This window comes from Leuciscus leuciscus, assembly GCF_965113295.1.
Source record: "Leuciscus leuciscus genome assembly, chromosome: 1".
NCBI lineage: Eukaryota > Metazoa > Chordata > Actinopteri > Cypriniformes > Leuciscidae > Leuciscus > Leuciscus leuciscus.
Window position 1 is genome coordinate 78,340,532 of NC_138725.1, and position 15,757 is coordinate 78,356,288.

At 38.9% G+C, this 15,757-nt stretch overlaps 1 protein-coding gene across 2 annotated transcripts in view; it reads left to right on the forward strand.

The window, feature by feature from the left end:
• The window catches only part of LOC309509723 (E3 ubiquitin-protein ligase rnf213-alpha), a 78,547-nt gene that overhangs the window by 28,339 nt on the left and 34,451 nt on the right, over positions 1 to 15,757 (forward strand). For both annotated transcript variants that reach the window (XM_082184541.1, XM_082184540.1), the window contains exons 31-51: positions 66 to 247; positions 336 to 491; positions 594 to 4,193; positions 4,695 to 4,819; positions 4,908 to 5,003; positions 5,091 to 5,212; positions 5,292 to 5,423; positions 5,515 to 5,609; positions 5,692 to 5,845; positions 5,935 to 6,070; positions 6,199 to 6,390; positions 9,149 to 9,270; positions 9,436 to 9,593; positions 10,438 to 10,647; positions 10,727 to 10,914; positions 11,570 to 11,690; positions 11,779 to 11,879; positions 12,057 to 12,239; positions 13,302 to 13,468; positions 13,545 to 13,650; positions 15,145 to 15,259. In XM_082184541.1, the coding sequence (XP_082040667.1) occupies positions 66 to 247; positions 336 to 491; positions 594 to 4,193; positions 4,695 to 4,819; positions 4,908 to 5,003; positions 5,091 to 5,212; positions 5,292 to 5,423; positions 5,515 to 5,609; positions 5,692 to 5,845; positions 5,935 to 6,070; positions 6,199 to 6,390; positions 9,149 to 9,270; positions 9,436 to 9,593; positions 10,438 to 10,647; positions 10,727 to 10,914; positions 11,570 to 11,690; positions 11,779 to 11,879; positions 12,057 to 12,239; positions 13,302 to 13,468; positions 13,545 to 13,650; positions 15,145 to 15,259 (6,461 nt within the window). The remainder of the gene's footprint in view (positions 1 to 65; positions 248 to 335; positions 492 to 593; positions 4,194 to 4,694; positions 4,820 to 4,907; positions 5,004 to 5,090; positions 5,213 to 5,291; positions 5,424 to 5,514; positions 5,610 to 5,691; positions 5,846 to 5,934; positions 6,071 to 6,198; positions 6,391 to 9,148; positions 9,271 to 9,435; positions 9,594 to 10,437; positions 10,648 to 10,726; positions 10,915 to 11,569; positions 11,691 to 11,778; positions 11,880 to 12,056; positions 12,240 to 13,301; positions 13,469 to 13,544; positions 13,651 to 15,144; positions 15,260 to 15,757) is intronic.

The following is a 15,757-nucleotide window of genomic DNA, read 5'->3' on the forward strand; positions in this document are numbered from 1 at the left end:
AAAATATAAATATTTTTTGCAAAATGTGTAAGATGCAGAATTATAATCTATGTGATTCATTTTAGGAAAATCACTTTACATTAAAAGAATGTATGAGAACTTGAAGAAGAACATCAAGAAGCCTTCGCAGCTGAAGTGCATCAGGTTAATTGACCCAAGAATTGATGAAAATGTCATCCTTCAGTCCTTGCTCAACAGCAACAAGAAAAAGGAGCTTTCAGTCTATCATTTTGATGTCACCACCATGGTAGTTACTTTATTTATTCATTTAATTCGATGAAGCCGATAGAAATATATGTTGCTGCTGTTTTTCAATATATTTTATATACTTACAGGTAAAAAAAGGACTTCATGAATTTCTGTTCAGGCTGTTGATCCTTGGATACCTCACAGACTCAGAAGGAAACATGTGGAAAACCAGTAATAAGCACTTGTATGTCATCGAGATCCTGAGACCTGATGCCAGCACATCCCGAAATGACCGAAGAACTGTAAGTAAATGGATATAAATCATTTCATTAAATCACGTAGGAATTTTTTGTCATTAATCAGACAAATGCCTCATGTATTAATGTGCCTTTTTATCTTGGTAGGGTCCAAAAGCTCCATCTGCTTACTTGGATGTGTTCCCAAGTGTCTATTGCCGTCCTCCCAAAGAGGTACTTGAGTTGGAAATGAGAATCCAGGAAAATCCATTAATAATGAAGGATGAAGGTCCTCTTATGGATGACCAAGAATTCCGAAGTGAGGCTTACCAGCGGCCTTATCAGTACCTGCAACGTTTCTACAATGGTGACAATTTAGATGCCTTCATGTACCAAGGAGTGGAGGGCAGTCATGTTGAATGCCTGCAGATGTTGTTCGTGTACTGCGGCATCATAGACCCCTCTTGGGCAGAGTTGCGTAATTTTGCCTGGTTCCTGAACTTACAACTTCGGGATTGTGAGAGAACGGTTTTCTGTGATGTGTCTTTCATTGGGGATACTTTGATGGGATTCAAAAACTTTGTTGTTGATTTCATGATTCTCATGGCAAAGGATTTTGCCACTCCTTCACTTAGCATCTCTGACCAGAGTCCAGGAAGACTGCACAATGACCTTTCTTCTGCCAATGAGGAGGATCTAGCTCCCTTTAGGATAAGAAAACGATGGGAGTCAGAACCACATCCGTACATTTTCTTCAATGATGACCATGAGTCCATGACATTCATTGGCTTTCATCTTCAGCCAAATGCACAGAATGGGATTGATGCGATTGATCCATCAACAAAAAGAGTGATCAAGCAGAACATCATGACCAAAGAGCTCTATGAGGGCCTTAAACTTCAGAGGGTCCCTTTCAACATTGACTTTGACCAGCTCCCAAGATGGGAGAAAATTGAGAGGCTTTCGAGGGTGTTGGGAATACAGTGGCCTCTTGATCCAGATGAAACGTACGAGCTCACCACAGACAACATATTGAAAATGTTGGCAATTCACATGCGCTTCCGCTGTGGGATTCCTGTTATTATCATGGGTGAGACAGGATGTGGGAAGACCAGGCTAATCAAATTCCTTTGTGAGATGCACAGAGGTGGAGTTGCCACTGACAACATGAAACTAGTCAAGGTTCATGGAGGGACAAGTTCAGACATGATATACACCAAAGTAAGAGAAGCAGAGGCCATGGCGTTAAGAAACAAGGTGGATTATGGGTTTGAGTCTGTGTTGTTTTTTGATGAAGCAAACACAACAGAGGCCATTAGCAGCATTAAGGAAATTCTCTGCGACAACACTGCTGATGGACAGCATTTGACAGGTGACACTGGCTTGCAAATCATTGCTGCTTGCAACCCGTACAGAAAACACACAGACGTGATGATCAAGAGATTGGAGTCCGCTGGTTTGGGATACAGAGTTCGTGCTGAGGAAACGGATGAAAAACTTGGATCCATTCCACTTCGCCAGCTAGTGTACAGAGTGCAGGCTTTACCACCTAGTATGATTCCACTAGTTTGGGACTTTGGACAGCTCAATGACCACACTGAGAAAATGTACATCAAGCAAATAGTCGAAAGGGTAGTTGAAACCAATTCCATTAGTTCAGATTACATCACAACCATCACTGATGTTCTTTCGGCCTCACAGATGTATATGCGAACAAGAGAGGATGAATGCAGTTTTGTGAGTCTGAGGGATGTAGAGCGCTGCATGCAAGTCTTTGGCTGGTTCTACAAAAACCACCCAATGATACTCTCAGAGCTTGACCAGTTTGAGAGCATGCAGCGGACAGAGAGAAATGAAAATCAGAGGAATACTGATGAAAGAAACCCAATTCTTTGGTCATTACTGATGGCTGTTGGTGTGTGTTACCATGCCTGCTTGGAGGATAAAGAGAAATACAGAAGAAAAATTTGCAGGTGCCTTCCAGAGACCTACAGCCCATTGAAAGTGATGCAGGAGATTTCAGTCATTCAGGATCTTTTTCTGAGTGGAGTTCCATTGGGTGAAACCATTGCCCGAAACAATGCCTTGAAGGAAAATGTCTTCATGATGGTGATTTGCATTGAACTACGAATACCTCTCTTTTTGGTTGGAAAACCTGGGAGCTCCAAGTCCTTGTCTAAAACTCTGGTTGCAGATGGCATGCAAGGCCAAGCAGCCCATTCGGATTTGTTTAGAAAACTGAAGCAGATCCATCTCGTTTCCTTTCAGTGCAGTCCTCATTCTACACCAGAGGGGATCATCAATACATTCAAGCAATGTGCTCGTTTTCAGGAAGGCAAGAATCTAACAGAGTATGTCTCAGTCGTAGTGCTAGATGAGATAGGCTTGGCTGAAGATTCCCAGAAAATGCCTCTGAAAACCTTACATCCTTTGCTGGAAGAGGGATGCATAGATGATCAGCCAGTACCCCACAAGAAGGTGGGATTCATCGGCATCTCGAACTGGGCTTTGGACCCTGCCAAGATGAACAGAGGGATATTTGTTTCACGTGGCGATCCCGATGAAAAGGAATTGATTGAGAGTGCAAAAGGAATATGTTCCTCGGATGCCATGATCCTTGAAAGGGTGAGAGATTTCTTTCAGCCATTTGCCCGTGCTTACCTGAACATCTGTAAGAAACAGGGAAGAGGTTTCTTTGGTCTGCGAGACTATTACAGCTTGATAAAGATGATGTTTGCTGTTGTCAAAGCTTCTAATCAGAAGCCTAGTGCAGACCAGATTGTGAAGGCTGTGCTAAGGAACTTCAGTGGGAAGGATAATGTGGATGCTGTCTCAGTTTTCACCAACAGACTAAGTATCCCAACGAAGCCTGAGAATATCAGTGCCATTGAGCTTGTAAGAGAGAATATCACAGCCATTGGCCAAGATGAGGAATGCAGATACCTGCTTGTTCTGACCAAAAACTATGCAGCCCTTCGAATTCTACAGCAGACGTTTTTTGCAGACCAATGCCAACCAGAGATCATCTTTGGTTCAAGCTTTCCAAAAGACCAGGAGTATACTCAGATCTGCCGCAACATCAACCGTGTGAAGATTTGTATGGAAACTGGTCAAACCATCGTGCTTCTGAACTTGCAGAACTTGTACGAAAGCTTGTATGATGCTCTCAACCAATATTACGTTAGCCTTGGAGGTCAGAAATATGTGGATTTGGGGCTTGGAACCCATCGAGTCAAATGCAGAGTGCACAAGGACTTCAGGCTCATCGTCATTGAGGAGAAGGACGTCGTGTACAAGCAGTTTCCCATTCCACTGATCAACAGATTGGAGAAACATTATCTTGACATCAATACTGTACTAAAGAGTGAGCAAAAGGACCATGTTGAGAAGCTTAAAGAGTGGGTTAAATGGTTCATTTCTGCTAGAAGCAAGCTCCCAATTGCTCCCCAAGCACGTCATTATCATCCAGCTGATGCTTTCATTGGCTACCACTCGGATACATGTGCGTCTGTTGTACTGCAAGTCACAGAGCAGCTCAAAGGGAAAATGGAGCTCTCAGATCCTAGAATCTTAGATGAGGCCAAAATGATCCTTTTGAACTGTGCAACACCAGATGCCGTGGTTCGGCTAGACTGCACTTCCCTGTCCAGTGTAGAAACTGATCACTTGTCAAGGATGTACTTTGAAGAGCAGAAGCATAGCTCCCTTGCTGACTTCATCCTTTCCCACATACAGCAAGCAGGGTTTAGCCATGCCTTTTTCACAGAGGTAAAGCAATACTTTGACTATTACTCTAGAATAGTGGTTCTAAATCAGGGGCGACAAGATGGTTTAAAACAAGCTTTAAAATAAGCCAAACCAGCTAAAAATCAAAACGATATTTCTTATTTTAATTAATTCCCTCAACAACTGTCATTTGTAAGGTCTTGGAAAACCTGGATATATGCTAGAATTTCAAAAGCGTGATTTCTAGTCCTGGAAATAATGAAAGTTTTGAAAGGTCATGAAAATTTCTATAATAATAATAATTTTTATTTTAGCTATGTCAAGATGTAAAATATTTTGTTGGGTAGAAAGCACTGATAATTTGCTATTTGTGAGTAAAAAATTGCAGAAGTACCCGAAATGTCTTAGTCTACATGGGGGATAGATAGGGCTTTCGAGACAATAAGGTTGAGAACCACTGCTCTTGAAAAATCCATTACATTTCAGTCTTTGTGAGAAGAAATATTGTACACTAAACTTGCAATCTTTGTCCTGATCCTATAGGTGACCACCTTCTCAAGGCTTCTGACCGCAGCTGAAATTGAACCGCTACAGAACGTGGTCCAAAACGTAGAGCTCCTCTCTCTACAGCAGTTTGACACAGAACACTCATTCCTCAAGAAAATCAAGTATTGTGTTCACTACATTATATCACATCACAACAAAAAGCACACTTATCCTTAATTAAATGAATTAAAACTCTTTTTCTGTATTCAGAAATTATTTGGAGAACACCAACGGAGACAAGATACTCATCATCCAAACCGATTTTGATGAAGGCTCCCCAAGTTTAAATGTCATTGCATCTGCAAAGTGAGTTGAATGTGGTTGGTGGCACATTTGTTTGTTCAGTAAATGCAATGAAAGCAAGCATGATTTGAACCTGAAATATATTTCCAGGTATTCTTCTATCAATGAGATCAACAAATTCAGGAAAGAGGGCAATGGAAAGACTTTTATGTACTTCGTCACTAAACTGCCAAGAATGGATGGTGGAACTTCTTACATTGGATTTCATGGCGGTAAGACGAGTTTTGATTTCATCACTGAACAAAACTTGTTTGTTTTATAGAAAATCTAATTTAAAATTCTTTTGATAAGGCCCGTGGAAGTCAGTCCACATCGATGACCTCAGAAAATCGAAAGATATCGCCTCTGATATAAAAGCCTTGCAGGGTCTGACCATCAGTCAATTGTTTGAAGAGAAAGCAGAGAAAGTACCTGAGCCTGAAGGTGACGTCGATTTATTTTCAAAATCAAATATTGAGAGTTCTCTTTAAGTGATTATCAACTTAACAATCCAAATATGTTTTACTGCTTGCAGCAATGGAGGTTGAGGAAATGTACGCAGAAGAAGGAGAAGAAGAGAAGATGGAAGTAGAAGACAATACTGCGAGTCACAACCTCAACAAAACCAATGTATTTTCAGTACTATTTTCACCCTGTTGAGTTCAGTTGGATTCTAGGTTGACTCAGTAGGTAATTTTCTTGTGCTCTTTAGGGCTTGGAGAATGTTGTGGACACCACGGCGCTGGTGCGTAGCTGTGTTCAGAGTGCAGTTGGCATGCTGAGAGATCAGACCGAGGCAGGCACCCGCAGCACCAAGAGAGTACAAATTCTGCTCATGCTCCTTGCTGACAATGAGACTCTACAAGGTGAGATGTATCGCTGTTTCTGTTATTACTCAAAGCTTTCATTAATTGCACTGTAGTGGTTACTCATATTTATATATTTATGTTACCAGCTGAATTTCTGAAAACGTTAAAGAAGCGAATTCATTCTCTATTGATGGCTCACGATGAAAACACAATCTCTGCCAATAGCTGGGTCTCCAGGGAAGCTCTAAATATTGATGCCTTGCAAGAGGGTGGAACTTTTAGGTAAGTTACATCATATTTTGGATTGTATTTCAGATGTTCAGATTTTGACTAGGCCTTACTAGCTCTCTGTGAATACCTAATACCTAAAACAATTTTTCTTTCAATATTTGTTCATTTTTGTTTTGTAGGCACGCCCTGTGGAGGCGAGTTCAAGCAGTAGTAACTCCCTTCTTGGCTCAGCTTGTTTCAGTTATTGACCGTGACTGCAATCTAGACCTCTTGCTGGATACAAACGCTGAAGAATCCTTGAAGAAACTGTGGTTGAATATTTTTGGAGATGTCATGTTACTGGATGTTCCTCACACAAATGTGAAAAACAAGTATGTGATAGGCCTTTATTCCTAAAAAAAATCAATGCCAGTACACTAATGCTCTAGCTACACAAGCTTTGTTCTACAATGTTTTCAACAGCAATTCATAATATAAGGCAAATATGCGTTGCATTTTCATCATTATTGGCATTTCAGACCATTTCAGAAAGTTAAAGTTGATATGTTTTTTATCTAGCTACCCGAATGTTAACATTAACCTTTCATTAACCTGAACCTTTTGGTAACGCAATGTAAATCGCCATCTCAAATGGAAAGCAAGAACACGTTAAAGTGCTTTTTCACTTTTTCAACTTTAGTTAGTGTGTAATGTTGTTGTTTGAGCATAAAAAAGATATTCAAGGTTACAAAGCTCAAAGTCCATTCCAAAGGTAGGTATTTTATTTAACAGACTCCACTTTTCAAGAACTACAACGCGTTTTTTCCGGATCTTGTGAAGTCACAATGTTACTCGTTTACGTAATCTTCGTCTATTGAATGCGCAAAAAAAAGATGCGAGGCTAGAGAAGACAGTGCTACAATGCAGGCTATGCACAAAAGCTTCTCATGCAGGGTGTCCGCGGATCCATCAAAAGTCTTAAAAAGTCTTAAATTAGATTTTTTTTTATTTAAGGCCATAAAAAGTCTTATTTTTACTTATGAAAGGTCTTAAATTTTCGATGGCAATTCGACTTAGACATATCTAAATGTTTTCCAAATTAGAACCATGTAATTAGCGTACTTTTTTATTTATTATTCTTTCTTTGTGGATTTGCTTGTTCACGTGACATTTCGCGTCACATTCGCGGCAGCATTACATTTACATTTACATTTAGTCATTTAGCAGACGCTTTTATCCAAAGCGACTTACAAATTAGGACTAATTTAAGCGAGTCATCATAAAGAGGCAAAAAACAACAACAACACAAGAAGTGCTCAAAATACGAAGTTCAGGTATTATTCAGAGTAGCATAAGCCTGATAAGTGATGTTTCAAAGGGAAAAACATCGGGTTTTTTTTTTTTTATGAGGATAAGTGCTCACGGAAGAGATGGGTTTTTAGCTGTCTTTTGAATGTTGTCAGGGATTCTGCATTCCGGATGAGGGTGGGGAGAGCGTTCCACCAGCATGGAACTGTGAATGAGAATGTTCTGGAAAGTGATTTTGTGGCTTTCTGTGATGGAACCACGAGACGTCGCTCGTTGACCGATCGTAGGTGTCTGGTAGGGATGTAGACTCGTAGGAGTGAGTGAAAGTAGGAGGGAGCTGAGCCTGTGATGGATCTGTAAGCAAGCGTCAATGCCTTGAACTTGATGCGAGCAGCGAGAGGTAGCCAGTGTAGAGAGATGAACAGAGGAGTGATGTGGGCCCTTTTGGGCTCGTTGAAGACAAGACGAGCTGCAGCATTCTGGATCATCTGTAGGGGTTTGATTGCACATGCTGGAAGTCCAGCCAGAAGGGCATTGCAGTAGTCAAGCCTAGAGATGACCAGGGCCATTACGACGGTCTCCTGCATGCGAAACAGGAGGAGAGAGGGAGAAAGAAAGGTGGTAAATGTCAGTTCAATTCTAAGTTCATTCTTTATGTGCGTAGTGGTGTGCGATGTGTATTGTCTATTATGATAGTGTGATCATTGTTTTAACGATGTACGAGGCACTGCGAGCTGAAATCGCTTTTGTCTCTCGTGCTTTCACTGCATGATGTGTGCAGTTATAGTTATGTTCCCAAATGAGTTTTTGTCTTATATATATATCATATTATGTTGTTATCATGGGCCTACAATATCACATCAGCAAGACTTCCGTTTTCCCTTACACAATTGCAAATGTGCTATTTATTTTATATAACATGCAGTTAAATTAACAATATATTAACATTGTGAGTTACATTTTATAAACAATATTGTCAATATATTGTTTGTTTTCCCTTTATTTCGCTGACGAGAATTTCAAAATGAAGAGCCTCAATAGCAGAGTCTCAATGCAACAGACAGCGACGATTTTTTTTAATGGAATCCGCGTTTTGAACGAATCAATTTAATGATTCAATGAACAACCACTTGCTTCCCAAATGAATCAGTCGTTTGAACAAATCGGTTGAATGAATGACTCCCTCAAGTCACTTATTAAGACAGTGACTTGCCGCAACCTACTGGCAGCTTTAGTTTCACATTTAAAGGACCCTTTAATTAGAACGTTAAAATTAGAAATCAGTTCATATTTAACAATCTCATAGCTTTATTTATGCAATTGTAAATGCACTGTAAATATATTTATATATATATAATATATATGTATATATATTTTGATTTAATGATTTAATTTGACTGGTAACAGTGGTATTGTGTAATTATTCTAATAGAATTTAATTTGAATGTTAGAATTTGACATAAAAGGTGATGCATACATGTCCATATATAGGTGAAAATGAAAAATGTATAAAAAATGTTGATTTCTTTGAACTGACCACTGCATAGAAAATGAAAAATATGAATATCTTCGTCAGTCAGCTGTCAGCAACAGGCCTAAACCAGCCATGGCACCAAGCACAGCAACACAATCAGTAAAATATTATCTAATTATTATCAACAAAACTTATAAATATCGAGACTTATTTTGTCAATATTGCACACCCACAATGCATGGTATTAATTTTGATTTCTTCGGGTCTTAAAAAGGTCTTAAAAAGCCTTAAATTTGACTTATAATTATAACATTTTGTTATGTAATGACAATGTCATTATTATAACGGAAAACCCTCCATCTTAACAGCTCGACGATCTTGGTTCAGAACTACATTGCGGTTGACAGGAACATGGGTTGCACCATGCCTTTCAGCTGGAGAATTAAAGACTGTCTAGAGGACCTCTGGGTACATGCTTTGCAGCGAGAAGGTATTTTTGCTTAATTGCTTTCCTTTTTATGCTATGGTTTTTTCCCTTGAGCGATCAAGCTTAAATCAGTGTGGTTAGTTTTCTTTTCCCATTCCTTAACTCTTTTATTTACAGTTCAAATTAAAAACTAAACAATAAATGCTGTCTTTGTATTTCTGTCACCAGGACACTCTCTAAAGCAATTTGAAGAGTTTTTTTGGAGGACGCCCCTGGGCAGGTACATCTCTGAAGCATCCCAAGAGATGCAGATGGAGTTTTTCCACAGGTATCTCCAGGATTTCGTCTCCATGACCATGAATGTAATATCGAAGGTGGACCTCGAGGTGAGAGTCAGACCCTTTCAAAGATACTTTTTGTTACCCATCATCTGCACGTCCAGGCACATACCATAAAATATGTGACCCTGGATCACAAAACCAGTCACGAGTCGCACAGGTATATTTGTGGAAATAGTCAACAATGCATTGAATGGGTCAAAATTATCGATTTTTCTTTTGCCAAAAATCATTAGGATATTAAGTAAAGATCATGTTCCATGAAGATATTTAGTAAATTTCCTACCGTAAATATATACAACGTTTATTTGTGTGAGTGAATGCAGCACAATCACCAACATAAATTGACAACTTTAAAGACGATTTTCTCAATGTTTAGATTTTTTTGCACCCTCAGATTCCAGATTTTCAAATAGTTGTATCTCTGCCAAATATTGTCCTATCATAACAAACCATACATCAATGGACAGCTTATTTATTCAGCTTTCAGATGATCAGAAAATTGACCAATGTGACTGGTTTTGTGGTCCAGGGTCACTTATTTAAAAAGAAGTATCTTGTGTTATGTGCTTATGAATTGAATGTATTTAAACTGCTAATCTTGTTATTACCTAATAATAGTATTAATAAAAATAAAATGTACCCATGTGACTGGTTTTGTGGTCCAGGGTCACATATGTGAAAAATAATGTTTTTTGAACAATCAAACATGAAAGCATAATTAGCACACCCCAAAAACTAAATCAAGACTTTTTAACAGGGCATAAAGGACCCCTTTAAATATGTAATGTAAAACAGGATCACATACTCCCTTGGTGTCTACATTAGCACACGTGACGGTTCACGTACACTTGTTCATGTGTTGATATGTGTGTCTGTTTTTACATTTTAGCTCTTGTGTGGAGCCCTTACTTGCAGTGTACATGAGCTTAGAGATAGTGAGGAAGCGCACGAGGGTGAAGTCATTTCTCTGCCGTGGGTTCATGCCGCCTACCATCACTTCAAGAACCGAATACAGAACCTCTACCGGATGATCAGTATACAGCCTCAGATAGCTCAGATGCTGCAAGATAACAAACCCGCAAGAGAGGGCAGAGAACTTGTAAGTGCTTGAGGTTTACATGATATTACAGGGATCGGATGTGGATGTTCTTCTTTGCTTACTTCCCTCTGTTTCTCAGGCATTAGATGCGTACGCCGCTCTGGCCTGTATTGAATACCTGGAGCCCCAGACTCTAGATGGAGATGCTGAAAGTCTGGCCTGGCTCAGACGAGTGAAAAAGCTCCAGGTGCCGATTGAGCTGGTCTGCTGTGAGGAGAGCGTACGCCACTACGGAGAGAAAAGCAAACAGATGGTCACCCACATCCAGTGAGTTATTATGAGCTAGAAAATGTGTTTTATCCTATCATCAGTCCTTTTAGAAGTAACATGTTATCTGTATATTTTAGTTATATTTATTGCATGATAGCTGTTCTCAGTCTATTTGTGTGGGACTTGTGTGGCTCTGTACCTCTTCAGTAGGTACTGTAGATCTTTGGTTTGACTTCGAAAACTCCCGTTTTCCACATTATTTGACCACTTTCCCCCCATAATGTAGGCTAATATGTTTCCTCTGGTGCATCTGCTGTAATGAAAAGTAATGAAACTCCATTTATGATTTTATGAATTTACATGACTTTTAACTTGCTAACTTGCCATCTAACTTGCTGCTGCTGTAAATGTGTGTGTTGTGTTTTTGTGTGTGAGTGTGTGTATGATAATGCATTTTCTTCTATTCTATTCTGAATTTCACTTGTATTTAAATTCTTCCATAGATTCAAAATTTAAATACAATTATGTAATTCCTGTTTGCTGCCTTTCCCAATTGGAATTTTCAAGGCGTTCCCAGTTCATTTCCGAATGACACTCAACCCATGTGCACAGTGCTGCTGCTAACAAAACTCAGATAATTTACTGTACTTTGTAATTAATTATCAATATTATCATGTATTGTCATTTGCATCATTGTATTATTAATTTTCAGACAAGGCTGGCAGCGCATTTACTCTCTGGCCCTGTTTGTGGAGCACATGCTACTGGGCGTTGGAGAGCTGCAGTTGAAACTCAGGCCGCTGGTTCTGGAACATACTCGACGCCTAGCACAAGTGAGTCGATTATACTCCTTGCTTCCTCAAGCTGAAATGAAACTCCTGAAGGAACTGTTTATCTCTGATACTCCTCTGTTTGCTGAAGGTCCTAGAGAAGAACTCGGACCTCAAAAAGAAGCAGCCGTTCGAGGCAGTGATCACCGTACTCAAAGCCTGCAAAGATGAAGCATCTCAGAGCATTTTTAGGTTTGATTTGATGTTAGGATGTTTTTGTCAAAGGATTTAGTAAGAGGCTGCTATTACAGGATTTTGGTGATTTGGCTCTAGCTACATTTACATAGACACACTTTTGTTTGGATTGTGCTTACATACAGATTATTAGGGTCCATGTGACAAAACCTCAGCTTCTGTTTGTTTACCCAGGTTTGGCATTCAGCTTTGTCCAGTGTGCATGGGAGACCCTCGGGACCCTTTGAGTCTGCCGTGTGACCACATCTATTGCCTGAGCTGCATCAAGCAGTGGCTGGTGCCCGGTCAGATGCACTGCCCTCTGTGTGTACAAGAAGTGCCTGATGACTTTGAGCTCAAGGCCTCTGACACAATACGGTAATCTAATATATGTCTGTGCTTAATATTCAACAATATTATTGATCTTCCTGCATTGACATCATATATGAGAACTGAACTGAGCTTGACGATGACATCACGGTTTTCTCCAGAGCGGCTATATATATAAATGAACTAAATTAACTTTTTTACAACAAAAATGAAACATCACTAAACTTACTTAAGCTGGACTGTGATGCGATTTTCTTCTGGAAACAAACTTTGTTGCATTATTTTCCTGTTATCACTAGCCACGTTTCCATTTCCCTTCAAATTGCGCAAATTGTAATTGCGAATTGAAAATACGGCCAATGCAAACACGTCAATTTCGCAAAAACTCCCATTTATCGCAAAAGGTTTTTTACGCTCGCATGAGGGGGTTTTTCAGGCAATTCGATAAAGGAATATTTTTCAAAACTGCAATGGAAACAGTTTTTGCGCATTTACAGGTCACCTGATGTAGATGGTGTGTTTGGACAGAATATGAGACAGAGTTCTTTATTAAATTAATATAAGACAAAAGAATTGCAGGAATAATGGATTCTAAACCTCAAATAAATGCCACAATCAAGACCTTGAAGCAGATATGAGGGAGAAACACCCAGAAACTCCTCATATATAGAAGCTCACAAGTATAATAAGGGTCGTTCCTCACCATTAATGCTTTGAAAACACACATACATCTCCTTCCATTAATAATAATGGCTAGTGCAGTGGCTGAGATATAGTACATAAACCTACCAACGTCCGTTACCATGGTTTTTGGAATGATTTTACTTATCGCGAGAAAAAATGAAGTTTTAGTCGCATAACATCGGTCAATGGAAACGTCGTTATTTCGCAATAGTTTTTTGTCGACATTTAAAAAAAATCGCAAAAGTTTTACGCAAATCTGTAATGGAAACGCCTTATGTAAAGCTGCTTTGAAACAATCTGTACTGTAAAAAGCGCTAAATAAATAAATGTGACTTGACTTGTGCTGAATAGTTGCGCTTTATCTTTCTGTTTGCGTGTATCTCTCTCTGTCAGTCTAAAAGATTGTGTGCTTGTTTTGGTCATTAGGGGTCTCATCAGCCAAAATGCGCTGTTCAGAATGCGATGTAATGCGTTCTTCATTGACGTGGTGTCCAGCGTGTGCTTCAAGGACAACACTCCCCCCAGCAGAGACATCATACTCCACCTGCTGTCTCTTCTGATGGTCGAGGCCTGCTCGCTCCCTCAGATCAGAGGTACGTCTGGTAGTAATGTGTGTGTGTGGAGGAATAAATGAATAAATGATCAGAACGCTGTTCCTCGTGCTCTCAGGGCAAGACCGCAGGTTCCTGACCAAGGCTCTTTCTCCCTTCGATGACTCTGTGGATAAAAATCCAGTGGTGCGTTCAGTGGTGCTGAAACTCCTGCTCAAATACAGGTGAGTGCAGGACATACACTTGCGCAAAGAAAACATATCTCCGTGTGTTTATGGTCAATATATTACATTTGAAAAATATATTTCGTTAATATATTGAATAATGCATAAGGAATTGCCACTAATGTGCATTCGCATGAGTTACTTTAACTCATTTGAGTTATGTTTCTGCTACACAAAGTATTTGAGTTGAGTTTACAAGGGAAAGTTTTGTTGGTATTACTTAAGGGTGTAAAGTCTAATTGGTCAAAATACTCAATTCTGTTGCCTCAATTTCACTTTAAGACAATCAGTTTCAGTGTAAAAAATATTGCCTTAATTTCTCAATTGTTATTATTATTAATACTATTATTAGGTAACAAGATCAGCAGTTAAAGACATTAAATTCATAAGCACATAACACAAGATACTTCTTTTTAAGTATGTGACCCTGGACCACAAAACCAGTCACATTGGATTGATTTTGACCATCTGAAAGCTGAATAAATAAGCTTTCCATTGATGTATGGTTTGTTAGGATAGGACAATATTGGTCGAGATACAACTATTGAAAATCTGGAATCTGAGGGTGCAAAAAATCGAAACATTGAGAAAATCTCCTTTTTATGTTGGCGATTGTGCTGCATTCACTCACAAAAATAAATGTTATATATATTTTTACGACAGGAAATTTACTAAATATCTTCATAGAACACTTAATATCCTTACTTAATATCCTAATGATTTTGGCATAAAAGAAAAATCTATAATTTTGACCCATGCTCAATGTATTGTTGGCTATGGCCACAAATATACCCGTTGCGACATGTGACTGGTTTTGTGGTCCAGGGACACATATAGTTATTGAACTATTCTAATACACAGAAACTAATATCGCATTAACTCATGCATTCAATCATTCACAGTTGCAGAAAGAAAGAAAGTAAGTGAGGAAAGTTGAAGAGAGTGAAATAATGAAATCCCATGTTTTTAGCAATGTATGCAATTACTAGGACTTGACCTGAACGAGCCATCAGTCATCAATTCAGCCCTTGCATTGAGTCTTCAATGAGGCTATGACTTCCTTGATGCGAGAATCTGGAGGCATTACTTGCGTTTCCTAGATTATTTAAAGGCCGTTTTTGTGGGTTTTAGAGAGGATTTCAGTCTTGTGACTGAAACAAGGTCTGTTTTAGGTCTCTGTCTTGGGAATCATCCTCCTTTTGTGATTTTCCTTGTGAGACTGAAGATGTGCCATCACCGATCCCATTCGTCTATGTTAAACTGCCTAACAGTTGACATTTCTAATAGCTCTTTGTTTCAGAGTTGTGGAGGAGTTCGTTAGTTTCCTAGACTGGCTGCGGTCACATGAAAGGATCTTCTGATTTTATGGTCATTAGTGTTGATTTGTATAATCAAGTCATTACTGTCTGATGGAAATATATGTTCTTTGAATAAGGCAACCCTTCTTACACATTTATATATGTATGTAATAATCATTGTGTTTTCCTATTTAAGCTTTGATGATGTGAAGCACTATCTTCAAGCACATCTGACAGAGGTTGAGCAAAGCAACATCATGGAGGAGACTGATAAAACTGAGCTTTATTCCTTGTACATAAACTGTTTGGAGGTGTGTATATCACTGCCCTCACCAACTCAGTTCGCTTGCCATATTTTACATATACTCACTCATTTCAAATTCAAGCAACATTTAGATCAAAATGTTTTTAGTCTATGTAAACGATAACTTCAGTCTAGTGTGACTGTTAGTGTTAGTGTATTTTGTCATTTAAGAATAACCCTAACCAAATTTTGCAAAGTTTATGATTTAAGATGTAAAAATGTAAAGAGAATGTAAGTTCTAAAGAAAATGTATGTTTTTAAGGTAAATTTTTTACTGATTAAGACTAAAATTAACTGGTAACACTTTACAATAAAGTTCATTAGTTAACATTAGTTAACTACATTAGCTAACATATACTAAGAATGAACAATACTTCTACAGCATTTATTAATCTTAGTTAATGTTAAAGGTGGTATCAGTGATTTCAGGCCCAAAAATATTTTCCTAACGATCCGCTAGCTGCCCGCCCCATAAGCATGCCGTCAAAAAAACGCGTCTCTGTAG